We start from the raw sequence: 14,973 nt of genomic DNA on the forward strand, positions 1-14,973 counted from the left end.
GATATTTATTATTCATTATGAATTTGTACCAACTGGACAAACAGTTAACCAAGTTTACTATTTGGAAGTGCTGAAAAGGCTGCATGAAAAAGTTAGGCGACCTGAACTTTTTGCCAACAATTCATGCTTCTTGCATCACAACAATGCACCAGTTCGCAGGGCACTGTCTGTGAGGGAGTTTTTAGCCAGTAAACAAATAATTGTATTGGGACACCCTCCCTACTCACTTGATCTGGCCCCCAATGGCTTCTTTCTTTACCTGAAGATAAAGGAAATATTGAAAGAAAGACATTTTTATGACATTCAGAACATCAACGGCAGCTCTGATGCTATTCCAGAAAAAGAGTTCCAAAATTGCTTTGAAGGGTGGACTAGGTGCTAGCATTGGTGCATAGCTTCCCAAGGGGAGTGTACTTTGAAGGTAACTGTAGTGATTTTCAGCAATGAGGTATGTAGCACTTTTTCTAGATGAGTTGGCGAACTTAATTATCAACCAAATTGAACTACAGTTGACCCCTGAACAATACAGGGGTTAAGGGCACTGACCCCCTGCACAGTTGAAAATCTGACTATAACTTTGACTCCCTGAAAACTTTAGTCATCCTTTGGTATCCATGGGGGACTGGTTTCAGGAACCCCCCAGATACCAAAATCCTTGGATCCTTAAGTCCCTTATATAAAATGGTGAAGAACGATGCATACAGTTAGCCATCTGCATCTGCAGATTCCCAACTGCAGATCAAAAATACTGTTTTCAACCCATGGTTGGTTGAATCTGCAGATGCAAAACCTGGGGATACGGAGAGTTGACTGTGTATTTATTGAAAAAAAAATCCATTTATAAGTGGACCTGTGCAGTTCAATCCCGTGTTGTTCAAAGGTCAACTGTAATTCATTTACACAGAACCTGGCACAGAATGAGAACATGAAAAATATTATCTCTTCTTTCTGAAGGTAGAGGGCTCAGAGACAGTAACATTTAAGAGGCTTTGAGGGATTGGCAGGGAAGGTGGGGGGTGGGGGTGGGGGTCCCAGAAGTGTGTGGCACAGATACCCAGGGAAGCAGGCATTGCTGGGGGAAGGAAATGGCCAAGGGTGGCAAATGCTGCCAAGATGACAAGTCAGAGCAGAGATTCTGGGATGAAGAGGTCACTGATGATCTTGAAATAGTTTCAGGAGACTGACAGGGACAGAAGCCAGCAAGCCCTAAATCAGGGAAGGAGTGAGAGGTGAGAAAGGAGTGAAAGCGGGCGGACAGCTCTTGGGAGGAGTGGCTGAGAGGGAGGGAGAGATGCAGAGAGGTTCCAAGGACAACTGGAGGCATGGGGCCTTTTATTGTTAACCCAGGAAACCCTGAGCTTATTTAAATGCTGATGAATAGTAGCGACTGCAACCCCTAGAATAAAAGAAGCCATGAGCCTATGCTGATATTCATTAGTTAATAAGTAAATAAATAAGTAAATAAATGGAAGAGAAGGAAAAAAACTCTTCCTTACAGTAAAATGGTACCTAATAAAGGTAAAGGGTATGGTGAAATTGGAAAACTACTATTTGTCAACTACCATAGTAATAATCAATCGCTCTAGGCAAGAATCAACAATGGATGCTAACCCCAGAGGGCGAGCAAGATATTTACATAGTCTCGAAGCGTCTCCTGAGTTAAAAATAAAATGTCCCAAGCCTCTCAGTTATCCTGGAGCTTCCCTGCATCTCTCCCCCACCTCCCCTAGCCTCAGCCACTCCTAAGAGCTGTCTGCCCTCTCTCACTCCTTTCTCACAAAATATTAAAGGGAATGACAGCATCTTTACAGTGGAGACCCTGGTAAACACCACCTTAGCCATGTGAGCCAAGCTAACACCAACAGTAATGGGAAGAACCAACATCGCGTGCCTCCTGATACAATGCACTGACAACACATCACTTCTACGATATTCCTGCCAAAGATGCATGACCTGAATTATTGAATCATGATGAAAGCTCAGACTAACCCACACTGAGGGGCATTCTAGAAGACAACTGGCCTCTGTTCTTCAAAAATGTCAAGCTCATGAAAGACAAACACAGGCCAAAAAAGTGTTCTGGATTGAAGGAAGCTAAAGAGACTGGATGCCTGAATACAATCCCTGATTTTGGGGTTGGATCCTTGACTGGGAAGAAATACATCTTGAAAATTGAATAAGCTTTGTAGATAGCAGCATTACAGCAGTGTTAATTTCCCAGTCTGCATAAATATTCCGTGGTTATATAAAGAATGAACATGTTCTCAGGAGATACACATTGAAGTATTTAGAGGTAAAAGTGAATCATGTTGGAGCAAATGTGGTAAAAAGTTAATATTTGGGCAATCTAGGAGAAGGGTATTCAGAAATTCTATATACTGTTTTTGTAACTTCTCTATAAGCCACAAGGTTATTATCACCCCTAAGCAAAAACAAAATGAAAAATATCTAGTTATTTAAATCATTAAGTATGTAGTCGGTGTTCAAATTCCAAATTTCATAAATATCACATATAATTTTTTGCAACTTCTTTGAACCAGGGTCCAAACAAGGCTCACCCATTGCAATTGGTTGATATTTCTTCAAACCTCCTTTGAAATAACTCCTTTGAAGTATACCTTCAAAGGAGTTATTTCAAAAGAAAAGTTAACAAAATGGTGATGAATGGAAACAATCTGGCAGTAACAATAGCACAGGCGTATCTTGCTTTATTGCGCTTCACAGATACTGTGATTTTTACAAACTGAAGGTAAGATTCTCCACCAGCAAAAAGATTATGACTTGCTGAAGGCTTAGACAATGTTTAGCTATTTTTAGCAATAAAGTATTTTAAAAATAAGGTATGTACATTGTTTTTTAATGCTATTGCACACTTAATAGACTACAGTACAATGTAAACATAACTTTTATATGCACTGGGAAACCAAAAAGGGTGTGTGACTCGCTTTATTGCGATCTTCACTTCATTGCGATGGTCTGGAACCAAACCTGCAATATCTCCAAGGTATGTCTGTAAACATAATAGCTAAGATCTCTGGAGTGCTCCTGGCACTGTCCACCCTCCCAGTAGTCCTGGGAGATAGTGAATGTTATTATCCTAGTCTCATTTCACAGGGAAGGAAACTGAAGCTCAGAGCAGACGAGTGACTTACCTGGAGTTACATGGGGAGAGAGGGGAGAGCTGGGGTATAAAGGCTGACAGAGGCAGATGAGTGGGTTTGTGGATCAAGCTGGTTCCTGAATTTCCCTTCTAGCAGCCTTGCTGTATAGACCTGCCATGGTCATTGGTGACTGCCTCTCCTATTAGACGATAAGCCTCATGAAGGCAGGGCTATGTCTGTCTCGGTCATTGCTGTGTCCGTGGTACCATGACAGGCCCAACAGAGGAGAAAGCCAGTAGATGTTTATCAACTAAATAACTGATCTCTATTTATAATACTGATAATATTACAGCTATTAACAATTATGATAGAAATAATTGTTCTCGTTTGTGTTAATGCCTTTCATCTTCAAAACAACCCCAAGGACTGTTTTATCCCATTTCACAGATAAAGAAACTGAAGCTCACAGAGAAGTTTCTTGCTCAAGGCAGGCAGCCAGGAGGGGTATGACTGTTACTTGGCACCCCCTCCCCCCCATCTACCTTCCAGCACCCACCTTCTGGAAGTCCTTCTTGGAGATGAGGCCACGGGGATCAGTGACGTAGTCCTGAAAGGCCTCCGAGCCCACGATGTCCTTGAGTTTCAGGAACATGTCAAAGAACTTGAGGATCATCTCCACGTTGGATGAAGATTCCACGAGCATGTCTACCATCTGCCGGGCAATCATGCCATTCACCACGTTCCCTGTGGGCAGCCCCAGGTCAGTGCAGTCTGGCAGAGCCTCCTTTCTGGGGTCCCATGGCTCTTCAGCTCAAGAGCCACCCATGGTTCCCCAGGATCGGCTGTGCTGGTGGAAGCTTCCCCAGCCAGCTCCCAAGCCTCCCCTTAAAGGGCACGGGGTTACTCCTTGATCTGCATTAGCATCAGTGTGAACCTGGCTGATCCTGTATTTGTTCACCTCCCCCGACAGCTGGAGTAGTCACCAGTAAAGATAACGATGGCAAAAGCTAATGGCAGGTGACAGATGCCATGCCAAGTCCTGTGCTGGCACGATCTCATCCTTGTAAGGGAGGTGTGCTACTCTCCTTTTTTACAAATGAGGAAATCGAGACTCAGAGAGTCACACACTCAGGGTTACATAGCCAGTAAGTCACACACTCAGGGTTACATAGCCAGTTAAGAGGAAGATTTGAACCCAGGGATGCACGACCTCAGAGCTCACACCTAAGCCTTCCACTAGCCCACAGAGGCCAAACAGGTCCACCGGTGAGTGAGGCAGNACTGAAAGTTTTGGGGGGAGCTTAGTTAAGTATCGACTGCCATTAGCCCATATGAAGACTTTGTGTGGGTTAGAAAAAGGCACTCCTTCCTCACTTCTATCTGTTGAAAATTTGTCATAATATACTGCTGTTTTCCTATAATATAGTGATTTTGTTTGAGTAAGACACTTTCTTCTAGAAAAGCCAAAATCCATTATTGCTTGTGATGTGAACCCTTCAGAGGAGATGGACCTGTGAAGTGCTCAGCTGCCCAATGATACATGGTGGCTCGGCCATCCTAATAAAGTGACATTGAAAGATCAGTGGCGGGGCTCCCCTAGGACACAGAGGGTCTCTTTTGAGGAACAGAGAGGTTGCTGGGGGCAGGGGAGTAGAGGGTTCCTTTTCTAAGACCTAGGAAGGGTCCTCACCTCTTTTCAGTCAGGGCAGTACGGCTAAAGTGCAGGACCAGCTGATGCAGGGGGTCTGGCTTCTTCTCCTCCACTTCCTCCTCCTCTTCCTCCTGCTCCCCAGCTTTCTGGAGGGAGGGGTGGCAGTTGGGGGAGGGGCTTCTAGAGTCCCCTCCTGTCTACCCCATATCCTTGGTGGGCTGGATTTTCTTCTCTTCCCTCACATCCTTCACCCTCCCCTCGTTCTGCCCAAGCCAGGAGCCGCCTTTCCCATACCCCTCAATGTGAAGGGTGACCCCTGGAGGTGTGCAACGGGCAGCCTTGGCCCCAGTGCTACCCAGCTATGCCCCCACACTCCCAGGCAGGCCCCAGCTCACTGAAAGGTCATCTATCATGCGGTCCTCAAAACTGTGGTCTTCAGTCAGGATCCATGTGGACTTGTAGCTCTCCAGGAACATGTTACATGCCCGGTGCCTGCAAGGGGAGGGTGTGGGGCGACAGTGGGACCTTCTCTCCACACTTCCTCTGACTTCCCCCAACTGCCTCTGCATCTGCCTCCCTCAACTAAATCCTCAAGGCCCCACCCTGTTGGCACTCCATCCTCCTGCCTCTTCAGCCACCCTTTCTCTAAGGCCCCTTTAGCTCCCCTCCTCTCTGGGGGTCTTACGTGGGCAGGTTGTACAGGGGGGTCATGCGGAAACAGGCAACAACCGCTCTCCGGCGCTGCTTGGACAAGAGTTTGTGCCACACAGCCTTCTTGGACTTGTAAGGGTGCTCGACCTTGGGGCGGGACAATCTGTTATGTCCCCTGACAATGCCTCGGCATGATTCCCACTTCCAGCTCCGAGTGAAACTGCCCATTTGTGCCCCGGTCCAAATTGAGGCCGGCTCACAGGACCGAAGGAACACGTTAGCTCCACCAACACAGTCCAAGTTCTGACGTGGGCTCTGCTTCCAGACCGAAATTTCTCTCCTATGCCTGGCTCACAGACCCAGGGCCACTACCCAGGCCCCGCCCCAATCCCAAGGCCCACCCAAGGCCCTGCCCACAGAGACAAGGAGTCTCCACCAAGCCCCATTCCCAGACCCAGAGTTCTGTCCCTGATCCTGGATCGAGCACCAGGTCGTGCCCCCAATCCACGTTTCCATTCTAAGCCTCGATTTAAACTCCAGTCTCCACCCACAGGCCCAAGGCCCGCCTCTTGCCCCGCCCAGAGACCCAAGCTTTGGCCACTCAGCAGTAAGACCCCTCCGGCCTCGCCCACCAGCTCCAGATGGTAGAGCACTGCAGACACTTCCTGGACTCTACGCACGATCTTCTCAGGGTCGTCGGTGTCCTCCTCACGACCCGGGACTTCCCGGTACAGGGCCATCTGCCAGCGCAGAGAAGGAGAGCCTTCGACCTAAAAGGAGCAAGGACGGCCGGCGGGCATGAGGACCTCTCCCCTGCTTGCTCCCTCTCCCTCAGCTGAGCTTCTGGGGGGAAAGGTGAGGGTCAGGCTCGGCGAGGTGTGGCTTCTCCAGCTGCCCCGCCCCGCAATGCTGTGGGGATTCTATGGCAAGCGCCAACAAATAAATCCTTTCGATGCCTGGTATACAGTAAGTGCTCAAACGGTGCCTATTAGTGTTGCTATTATCCTGATGTGCCCAGATGCAGATTAAGGAGGCATACCTTTCCCTGAAGGTGAAGGTTGTTTTGCAGAAATTCCCGGACCTCCTCATCGGTGTCTTTCTGGGGAAACATGGCCAGGCTGGGTCACTCTGGAGGGCTCAGTGTCCTCCTTGACCCACAACCTTTCCCTTCTAGGCCTGTCACCCCATCAGCTGGTGAGAGATTTGTGTGGGGATGAGCTGAGAGAAACTGAAAGGATCTGAAAGTCAGGAGTGGTCAGAGGGAAGTCTTAGAGGCCACAGAGGCACCTTGAAGATACAGCGAGGAATTAGAGGGACCTCGTGGGGGTGTGAGAGGAGGTAGTAAGTGACACGAGGATAACCTTAAAGGTCAAATAAACCACAGAGGGATTGTCAGAAATCAGAGGAGGGTCAGAGTGGGGCTGTGAGTAAGTGGGAGATGGGCAGGAAGTTTCTGAAGATCGGGGGGGGGGGTTCTAAGGGAGATGGCCAGGCCAGCAGAGGTCATGGGGATCAGGCAGATCAACCAAGTCACTGGCGGGGTTGACACGGAGGNGTGATGGTTATTTGGTGGTTTATTAGACTATTCTCTCTCTACTTCAGTGTGTGGTTGAGAAGTTTGGGAAGAATAATAATAATTTAAAAACACTGTTCATGGGTGGCAGGGGTGGTGGTGGGGGATAGTGGGCAGAATGATCAGGGTTATGGGAATAGCCCAGGAGGCTGGAGGAGCCAGTGGAGATGCCTGGCCCAGCCTGGGTGATCAGAGAAGGCTCCCTGGAGGAGGGGACCTCTGAGCTGAGACCTGAAAGGTAAGTAGGAGGTGGCTGCATTAATTCCCAGCTATGACCTCAGGCAAGTTATTGAACCTTTCTGTGTGGCACAGATTTGCCTCAGTTTCTCCATATATAACATGGTGGTCACAGTAGACTCGATAGAGCTGTTGTGAGGTTTTAATGCTTTAGCATACATAAAGGTTTAGGACAGCACCTGGTACATAAGTGCTCAATGAACGTTAGCTGTTCTTAAAGGGCCTTAAAGAGAGTGCTGAGGTTAAGAGCTGCACTTTGGAGTGGTGAGTCTCAAAGTGTGGCCCCACACCAGCAACATCAGCATCTCTTGGGACCCTGTTAGAAATTCACATTCCTGGGCTCCACCCCAGAACTACTAAATCAGAAATTCTGGGGTCAGTCCTAGAAGTCTATATTTTCACTAGGCCTCCAGGTGATTCTTAGGCACACTTAAGTTTGAGAACCACCTCTGTATACCCATTTGCCAAATGATCAATTCATCATATTATCAAGGCAACAAACATGGGCTGCAGTGAAGTCCTTTTAATGTTTATAGCGATGTCATGTTGCACAGAATGGCTTTAACAGCCCTTGAAAGTTTTTTTCCCCCAAAGTCTTCCTTTCCTTCTGACTTTGCTATAGTCACTTCACAACTGATGTATCAGGCTGAATGTCCATTTTGCCTGGTTTCACATTATAAACAAATATTCAAGATTTTATAAGCAAATGTACAGGTTTTCTCATCAACTCTGTTTTCTAACTCCTTTGTGTTCATTTAAATTAGACAATATGCCTAAATGGTTAGATACACAGCTCCCCACTCTTGTAAAGAACTCTTTTAATTGAGAATACTGTCACAGACATGGGCAAATAAAAAGGGACAAACCTGTCTGCTTTGAAAACTCAAGACATGCAAGGCGTCTGAGATTTGAAAGATATTTTAAATATTTATTTGATTGGGTTGGTTCATGAATCCATGAATTTAGGCAGAGGACTGGATTGCAAAATTGTTGGGAGAAATCGCACCCATAAGAATGTTCTCATTTCCAAAAAGTCATAGACCCACAAAATAAAATTCATGTTAAACCCGAAGTCTGATTCCACCTTAGTTAAAATTCAAAAAAGGGAACTCTAACCACGAGGCACAAAGGTATTTAGTAAACCTTGAAGAAAAACTAGTCATGGACATGAGCTTTTGAGAATGTAAAGCAATAAGATTGTTTTATTTGTTGAAAAGAGTGGAGATTAGAGGTAATTACAAATCAGTTACCTTAAAGAATACTAGCCAAGTGGGGTGCAGCTTCTATGGAAGTTAAATTTATAATTACTCCCAGTCTTGTCATGAAGGCTAATTTCTGGGCAGTCTCGTTTCATAATCACCTGCTAAGCATTACAACCACAACCTTGACACTGAAATGGCATTGGGTAAAATATTTGTTGGACAGAATTTGGGCTTCCCTTTACTTTTGTAAGCTATGTGTGCCATACGGGTTATATTTTCTCACCAATGATGTGCTTAATTTACTTGACGTGTCACCATTGATCTAGTTAAGTTGCCTGAACCAGAACAAATGTTGTGAAAACTCTTGTTTAAGTGAGGAGAGCATCTATAGACCTTCCTCCTAGCAAAGTACTTTATAAGCAAAATTAATGTGATTCTAATTGATTCATTTAAAAATGGTGTATGACTTTTTTCCCGAAGTATGGAAATCCACCACATTTACTCACTTTCAAAATGCCTATGGAAAAATGACATGTGGCTAATTGCTTATGTGGACAAGTTGATTTTTGGCCAAATTGTTTTTTGACAGATTGCTTTTGGGGAATTGGACTGGCCACAGCAAGTGAAAGTGAAGCAAAGTGGCTAGATTCCAGAAATTCAAGAGAGATTTAGGAAGGTGGGTAGATTGGGTTTGACCCTGGCTGAAAGTAAAGGATGAAGGACAATGGGGTCATGGATGGGTGGTGAGGCCATCATTGATAAGGGGAGGAGGGGACTATAGATTAACTCAGGAAACACTTTCATACTGACCCCAAACCTCTGCTTCCTCTCCACCCCACCCACCCCTCCTCCTCACCATTATTATGCCCCTCGCAGAGCAATTGCAGGAATCTGAACAGGTCTTGAGTGAATTCATCATCTGCCATGACCTTTTCTCCTGGGTGGAAGAGCGGGGCAGGGCCCAGAAGGGGTCAGATGTTCCAGGACGCAGTCCATGCATGCACATAGCCCATGCACACTGCACACGCATGCACAAAGCATAGGAGCACTGAGAGAAGCAGCCACCACTTCAAAGACACTGTGACACAAGGGAGTCCCAATCTCAGAATCATCCTTGACACAAAGCGGTCCCGATCTCAGAATCCATGACATCAGCAGATGGAGACCTGAGGGGCCCTGAGTCATAAAGCTGGGGCCTCAAGTGTCTTTCTACATACTCTGATGTCACCACTTATGTGAAGTCCAGGAGTGTCTGCCAGATCCAGCAGAGGTTCAAGTAGCTGGTATTTCCCTCAGCCCTCCCTCCAAGGCCATGGGGTTAATGGATTATAGGGTTGGGGTTTGGGCCACTTTCAGGCTAAGGTTCAGAGCAGGATGGGATGGGACTGAAAGCCAGCCAATTGGCTCAGAGGCACTGAAGGCAGCCATTCCGGGAGGAGCAGAGGAGGAGGCCTTATAAACATGGGCAAATCAGAACAGGCATATGAAAGAAGCCAATCATTGACGGTTGCAGGGGAGCAGAGAGGGGAGGCTAGACAGTGAAATGGGCCAACCAGAGCAGGTGCAGAGGAAGCACGCACACCAATCAGAATGGAAGCTGGGGGCAACCAATCCGCTTGGTGGATGGGAACTGCAGACCCAACCAATCCGGGGTCATGGTGCAGAGAGCCGGGTAGGTGGGAGTGGGGATCACCCCACCCCGGGGACTGTGAATCTGGGTCTTTAAGTCTGAGAGCATCCATCTGGAAAGGAGTCTTTGCCATCTTCTCTAGCTTCTACTTTACATATGGGGAAACTGAGGCCAATGGAAGGTAAGTGACTTGTTCATAGTCCCAGGTGTTGTTGTTGGTAATCTGGGACCCAAATCTTGGTCTCTGGACCCTGATCTCAAGACTTTCTGTGGGCATGTTGACCCACTGAAGGGTTCCTCCTTCCCTGGATGTCCCAGATCCTCAGCCCCCAGGTGGAGCGGGTGGTGGGGGTTAGAAGGGAGGGGTGGCGGAGTAGCACAGCAAGGGGAATGGGTGGGGGAATTACCGTTCTGGCGGTTGATGACTGGGGCAGCCAACAGGATGGGAGGAGGAAGCAGGAGAAAAGAGGGAAAAGAGAGACAGAAGGAGACAGACAGAGAAACACACACGGTGACACACGGTCAGGGATGAAGACATAGACATGGAGAAAGAAACAACTCACACAGAAAGACAGAGTGATAAGGAGACAGAAGGAAGCCAGGAAAAGAGTAGGAAATGACGGTAAAAGCATTGGGGAAAAAAAGAAGGAAGAGAAAGAGATGGAAAGGTAGAGGTGGAGAGGCAGGAGGCGATGATCAGGGCAGAAAGGTTAGACACATCACAACACAGCAAAGAGGAGACGTGATTAACCCGTATTAGGGACATTAATGAAAGAACAGCAATCAGGGCTGGAGACTTGGGGCATGTGGAGGGTGGGGCCCATGTGGTGATAGATGAGAGAACACAGGACAAAAAGGACACCCATGGGTGGGGACCATGGGGAGGAAGACCCTGGAGAAATGGGGGCGGGGGCAAGACTGGGGACCACTGCACAGGGCAGGGGAGGGGGTTGCTCTTGGGAAGGGACTGTCTTGGAGGAGGAGAGCTCTGGGCAGTGTTGGGGGAGGGGGTGGATCCTGAAGGAAGGGGATGCCCCAGGGAGAGGGGAGCCCAGAAGAGATCCTCACCAGTTCCATCCTCATTCACCATGCCCAGCCCCTCTGCCTTGTTCTGTCTCTCGAATGCATTGAGATCCAGGACACTGAGGGAAAGACAGGAAAGACAGAAAGATGTGCTGAAGCTTCTGCCCTTCTCTTCCAGGGCCCTTCAGTCCCCCACGGTGGTAGGTGGAGAGCCATAATAAACCATGAATGAGCAGAGATCAAGAGGAAGCACAAATTAAGAGTTGGCAGAAGCTATATGGTGGCAGCTACGCGGGGCAAGGATGCAATATATACAAATTGCAATCAGGAGGGTACAGAAACCATCAATTAGTGAAAGCTCCAGAGAAAGTCAGTCAACAGCATGAGGAGACCAAAGATAGATAGTCGTAGAGTCACATTAATAGGGGTCGTCATGAATTCCCTGCTGCTGGGCGCCCCTTGAATTCACAACAACCCTCTGGTTCCAGCTGCCTGGATCCATAATACGACTCATTTTTAACTCCTGTGGCATTATACCTCCCTCTTATAATAAACTCCCTGTCATTTGAGCTGGTCTGAGTGGGTCCCTGTGCCTGGAACCAAGAGAGTGGAACTAGAATCGGAAGTGGTACCGGGAGTGGGGGCATAACTACACCAAACAGCTTCGCTAAAAGAAATAGACTGCAGCCTACCTGCATGTCTGCATCAGCGCCTGGATACTCTGGAAAAAGCCAACTTCCTTCTTGTCCTTCAGATAATCCAGCATTTTCTGCAGAGGGGACAGGAGGGGAAAGGAAACTGGGAGTCACAGAGGAACCTCCCACCCGTCTTAGCCTTCCTCCCTAGTCGCTTTTCCTGTTACCTGCTGCACATCAGCATTGCCCCCATTTAGGATGGAGATGCCCAGCTTCAGGGTGGAGGACACCATGGCACCCGTCTCTCCTGGAGAGGGGTCAAAAGATGGTCTGCTCAGTTTGGGAGCAGCATTCTCCACCCACCAGAAAAACAGCCATCCCAGAGGATGGGAGAGAAGGAGTGGAGGAGCGTGCAAGGGCGATCGTGACTGAAAGATGCGTGAGAAATCGCAAGGCAAGTGGAACATGCAAGGGCTAGAGTGTGCACACCACAGGCATGCAGGGGTGGGAGAATGTGCCACTGGGACCACAGGAAACGGGGGTGGGGGGTGCTGGGGTGAGTGAAGGCAGGATGAATGCNTTTTTTTTTAGATTCCTGATATAAGTGATACTATGAGGTATTTGTCTTTCTCTAACTGGCTTATTTCACTTAGCAGAATGCTCTCCAGGTTCATTCATGTTGCCGCAAATGTTGGGATTTCCCTTTTTTAAAGGCTGAATAATAGTCCTTTTTTTTTTTAGCTGAGCCATCCTGCCACCTGTTGGCAGCTCAGCAGCAGCTCAGCTCGTGCCAGGAATCAAACTGGCAACCCTGTTGCTCAGAGCTCGCACTCTTGAGCGAGTTCTTAACCAACTGAGCCACTCGGCCGGCCCAATAATAGTCCATTTTACACACACACACACACACACACACACACACACACACACACACAGGTACCACATCTTCTTTATCCATTCATCTATTGACAGACACTTAGGTTGTTTCCATATCTTGGCTATTGTGAGTAATGCTGCAATAAACATGGGAATGTAGATATCTCTTTGAGATAATGGTTTCATTTCCTTTGGATAAATACCCAGAAGTGGAATTGCTGGATCATATACTAGTTCTATTTTTAATTTCTTGAGGCACCTCCGTACTGTTTACCACAGTGGCTGCACCAATTTACAGTCCCACTAACATGGACAAAGTTTCCCTTTTCTCCACATCCTCGCCAACATTTATCTCTTGTCTTTTTGATAATAGCCATCCTAATAGGTGATATCTCACTGTGTTTTTGACTGGCATTTCCCTGATGACTAGCGATGTTGAGCATCTTTTCATGTACCTGTTGCCCATCTGTATGTCTTCTTTGGGAAAATGTCTATTCAGGTCTTTTGCCCATTTTAAAATTTGGTTATTGGTTTTATTGCTTTTGAGCTGTATGAATACCTTGTATATTTTAGATATTAACCCCTCATCAGATATGTGGTTTACAAATATTTTCTCCCATCCCATAGGCAGCTTTTTCATTTTATTGACGGTTTCCTTCGCTGAGCAAAATCATTTTAAAATTATGAATGATGTGCACTTTAGCTCCAGCATACAGCTAAGTACTTTTAAGTACTATGCTACTCCAGCATAGAGTACTTTTTTCGTTCTCTTACAGCCCTCACTGAGACTCTCTCCCTAAACCTGCCAGTCTTGAGAGTAGGCCTGGGGCTCCCAGCTAGGGGCTGGCACCCAGGAGGTGCTCACTGACTATTTATTGGGCTAGATAAATAGATGAATCTGGAGGCAGTGTACTCTGGAGCTGGACTGCCTGAGTTCTAATCTCAGCTTTGCTTCTTATTAGCTGTATGACCTTAAGCACATCACTTCACCCCTTTGTGCCTCAGTTTCCACTTCTGTAAAATAGTAATAAAAAACAGTCCTTACCACATATGAGGTCTGACAATTAAGTTTGTGAACTTGTTGTAATGATGTTGCTAATCTTTTTTGATATCAGAGATATTTATTATTCATTATGAATTTGTACCAACTGGACAAACAGTTAACCAAGTTTACTATTTGGAAGTGCTGAAAAGGCTGCATGAAAAAGTTAGGCGACCTGAACTTTTTGCCAACAATTCATGCTTCTTGCATCACAACAATGCACCAGTTTGCAGGGCACTGTCTGTGAGGGAGTTTTTAGCCAGTAAACAAATAATTGTATTGGGACACCCTCCCTACTCACTTGATCTGGCCCCCAATGGCTTCTTTCTTTACCTGAAGATAAAGGAAATATTGAAAGAAAGACATTTTTATGACATTCAGAACATCAACGGCAGCTCTGATGCTATTCCAGAAAAAGAGTTCCAAAATTGCTTTGAAGGGTGGACTAGGTGCTAGCATTGGTGCATAGCTTCCCAAGGGGAGTGTACTTTGAAGGTAACTGTAGTGATTTTCAGCAATGAGGTATGTAGCACTTTTTCTAGATGAGTTGGCGAACTTAATTATCAACCAAATTGAACTACAGTTGACCCCTGAACAATACAGGGGTTAAGGGCACTGACCCCCTGCACAGTTGAAAATCTGACTATAACTTTGACTCCCTGAAAACTTTAGTCATCCTTTGGTATCCATGGGGGACTGGTTTCAGGAACCCCCCAGATACCAAAATCCTTGGATCCTTAAGTCCCTTATATAAAATGGTGAAGAACGATGCATACAGTTAGCCATCTGCATCTGCAGATTCCCAACTGCAGATCAAAAATACTGTTTTCAACCCATGGTTGGTTGAATCTGCAGATGCAAAACCTGGGGATACGGAGAGTTGACTGTGTATTTATTGAAAAAAAAATCCATTTATAAGTGGACCTGTGCAGTTCAATCCCGTGTTGTTCAAAGGTCAACTGTAATTCATTTACACAGAACCTGGCACAGAATGAGAACATGAAAAATATTATCTCTTCTTTCTGAAGGTAGAGGGCTCAGAGACAGTAACATTTAAGAGGCTTTGAGGGATTGGCAGGGAAGGTGGGGGGTGGGGGTGGGGGTCCCAGAAGTGTGTGGCACAGATACCCAGGGAAGCAGGCATTGCTGGGGGAAGGAAATGGCCAAGGGTGGCAAATGCTGCCAAGATGACAAGTCAGAGCAGAGATTCTGGGATGAAGAGGTCACTGATGATCTTGAAATAGTTTCAGGAGACTGACAGGGACAGAAGCCAGCAAGCCCTAAATCAGGGAAGGAGTGAGAGGTGAGAAAGGAGTGAAAGCGGGCGGACAGCTCTTGGGAGGAGTGGCTGAGAG

At 46.8% G+C, this 14,973-nt stretch overlaps 2 protein-coding genes across 2 annotated transcripts in view; both read right to left on the minus strand.

The window, feature by feature from the left end:
• LOC109395341 (ryanodine receptor 1) overlaps positions 1-14,973 on the minus strand; it is a 126,143-nt gene that overhangs the window by 25,614 nt on the left and 85,556 nt on the right. The window contains exons 73-78 of the mRNA XM_019666253.1: positions 6,443-6,502; positions 6,036-6,173; positions 5,438-5,550; positions 5,148-5,244; positions 4,792-4,898; positions 3,658-3,889 (exon numbers count right to left, since the gene is read on the minus strand). Coding sequence (XP_019521798.1) covers positions 3,658-3,889; positions 4,792-4,898; positions 5,148-5,244; positions 5,438-5,550; positions 6,036-6,173; positions 6,443-6,502 — 747 coding nt within the window. The remainder of the gene's footprint in view (positions 1-3,657; positions 3,890-4,791; positions 4,899-5,147; positions 5,245-5,437; positions 5,551-6,035; positions 6,174-6,442; positions 6,503-14,973) is intronic.
• Positions 9,359-14,973, minus strand: part of LOC109395376 (ryanodine receptor 1-like) — a 19,317-nt gene continuing 13,702 nt past the window's right edge. Inside the window, exons 3-6 of the mRNA XM_019666304.1 lie at positions 11,931-12,010; positions 11,761-11,837; positions 11,114-11,187; positions 9,359-9,493 (exon numbers count right to left, since the gene is read on the minus strand). Of these exons, the coding sequence (XP_019521849.1) occupies positions 9,387-9,493; positions 11,114-11,187; positions 11,761-11,837; positions 11,931-11,996 (324 nt within the window). The 5' untranslated portion in view covers positions 11,997-12,010 and the 3' untranslated portion in view covers positions 9,359-9,386. The remainder of the gene's footprint in view (positions 9,494-11,113; positions 11,188-11,760; positions 11,838-11,930; positions 12,011-14,973) is intronic.

The sequence above is a fragment of the Hipposideros armiger genome, unplaced genomic scaffold, assembly GCF_001890085.2.
Source record: "Hipposideros armiger isolate ML-2016 unplaced genomic scaffold, ASM189008v1 scaffold_466, whole genome shotgun sequence".
In the NCBI taxonomy this organism is placed as follows: Eukaryota; Metazoa; Chordata; class Mammalia; order Chiroptera; family Hipposideridae; genus Hipposideros; species Hipposideros armiger.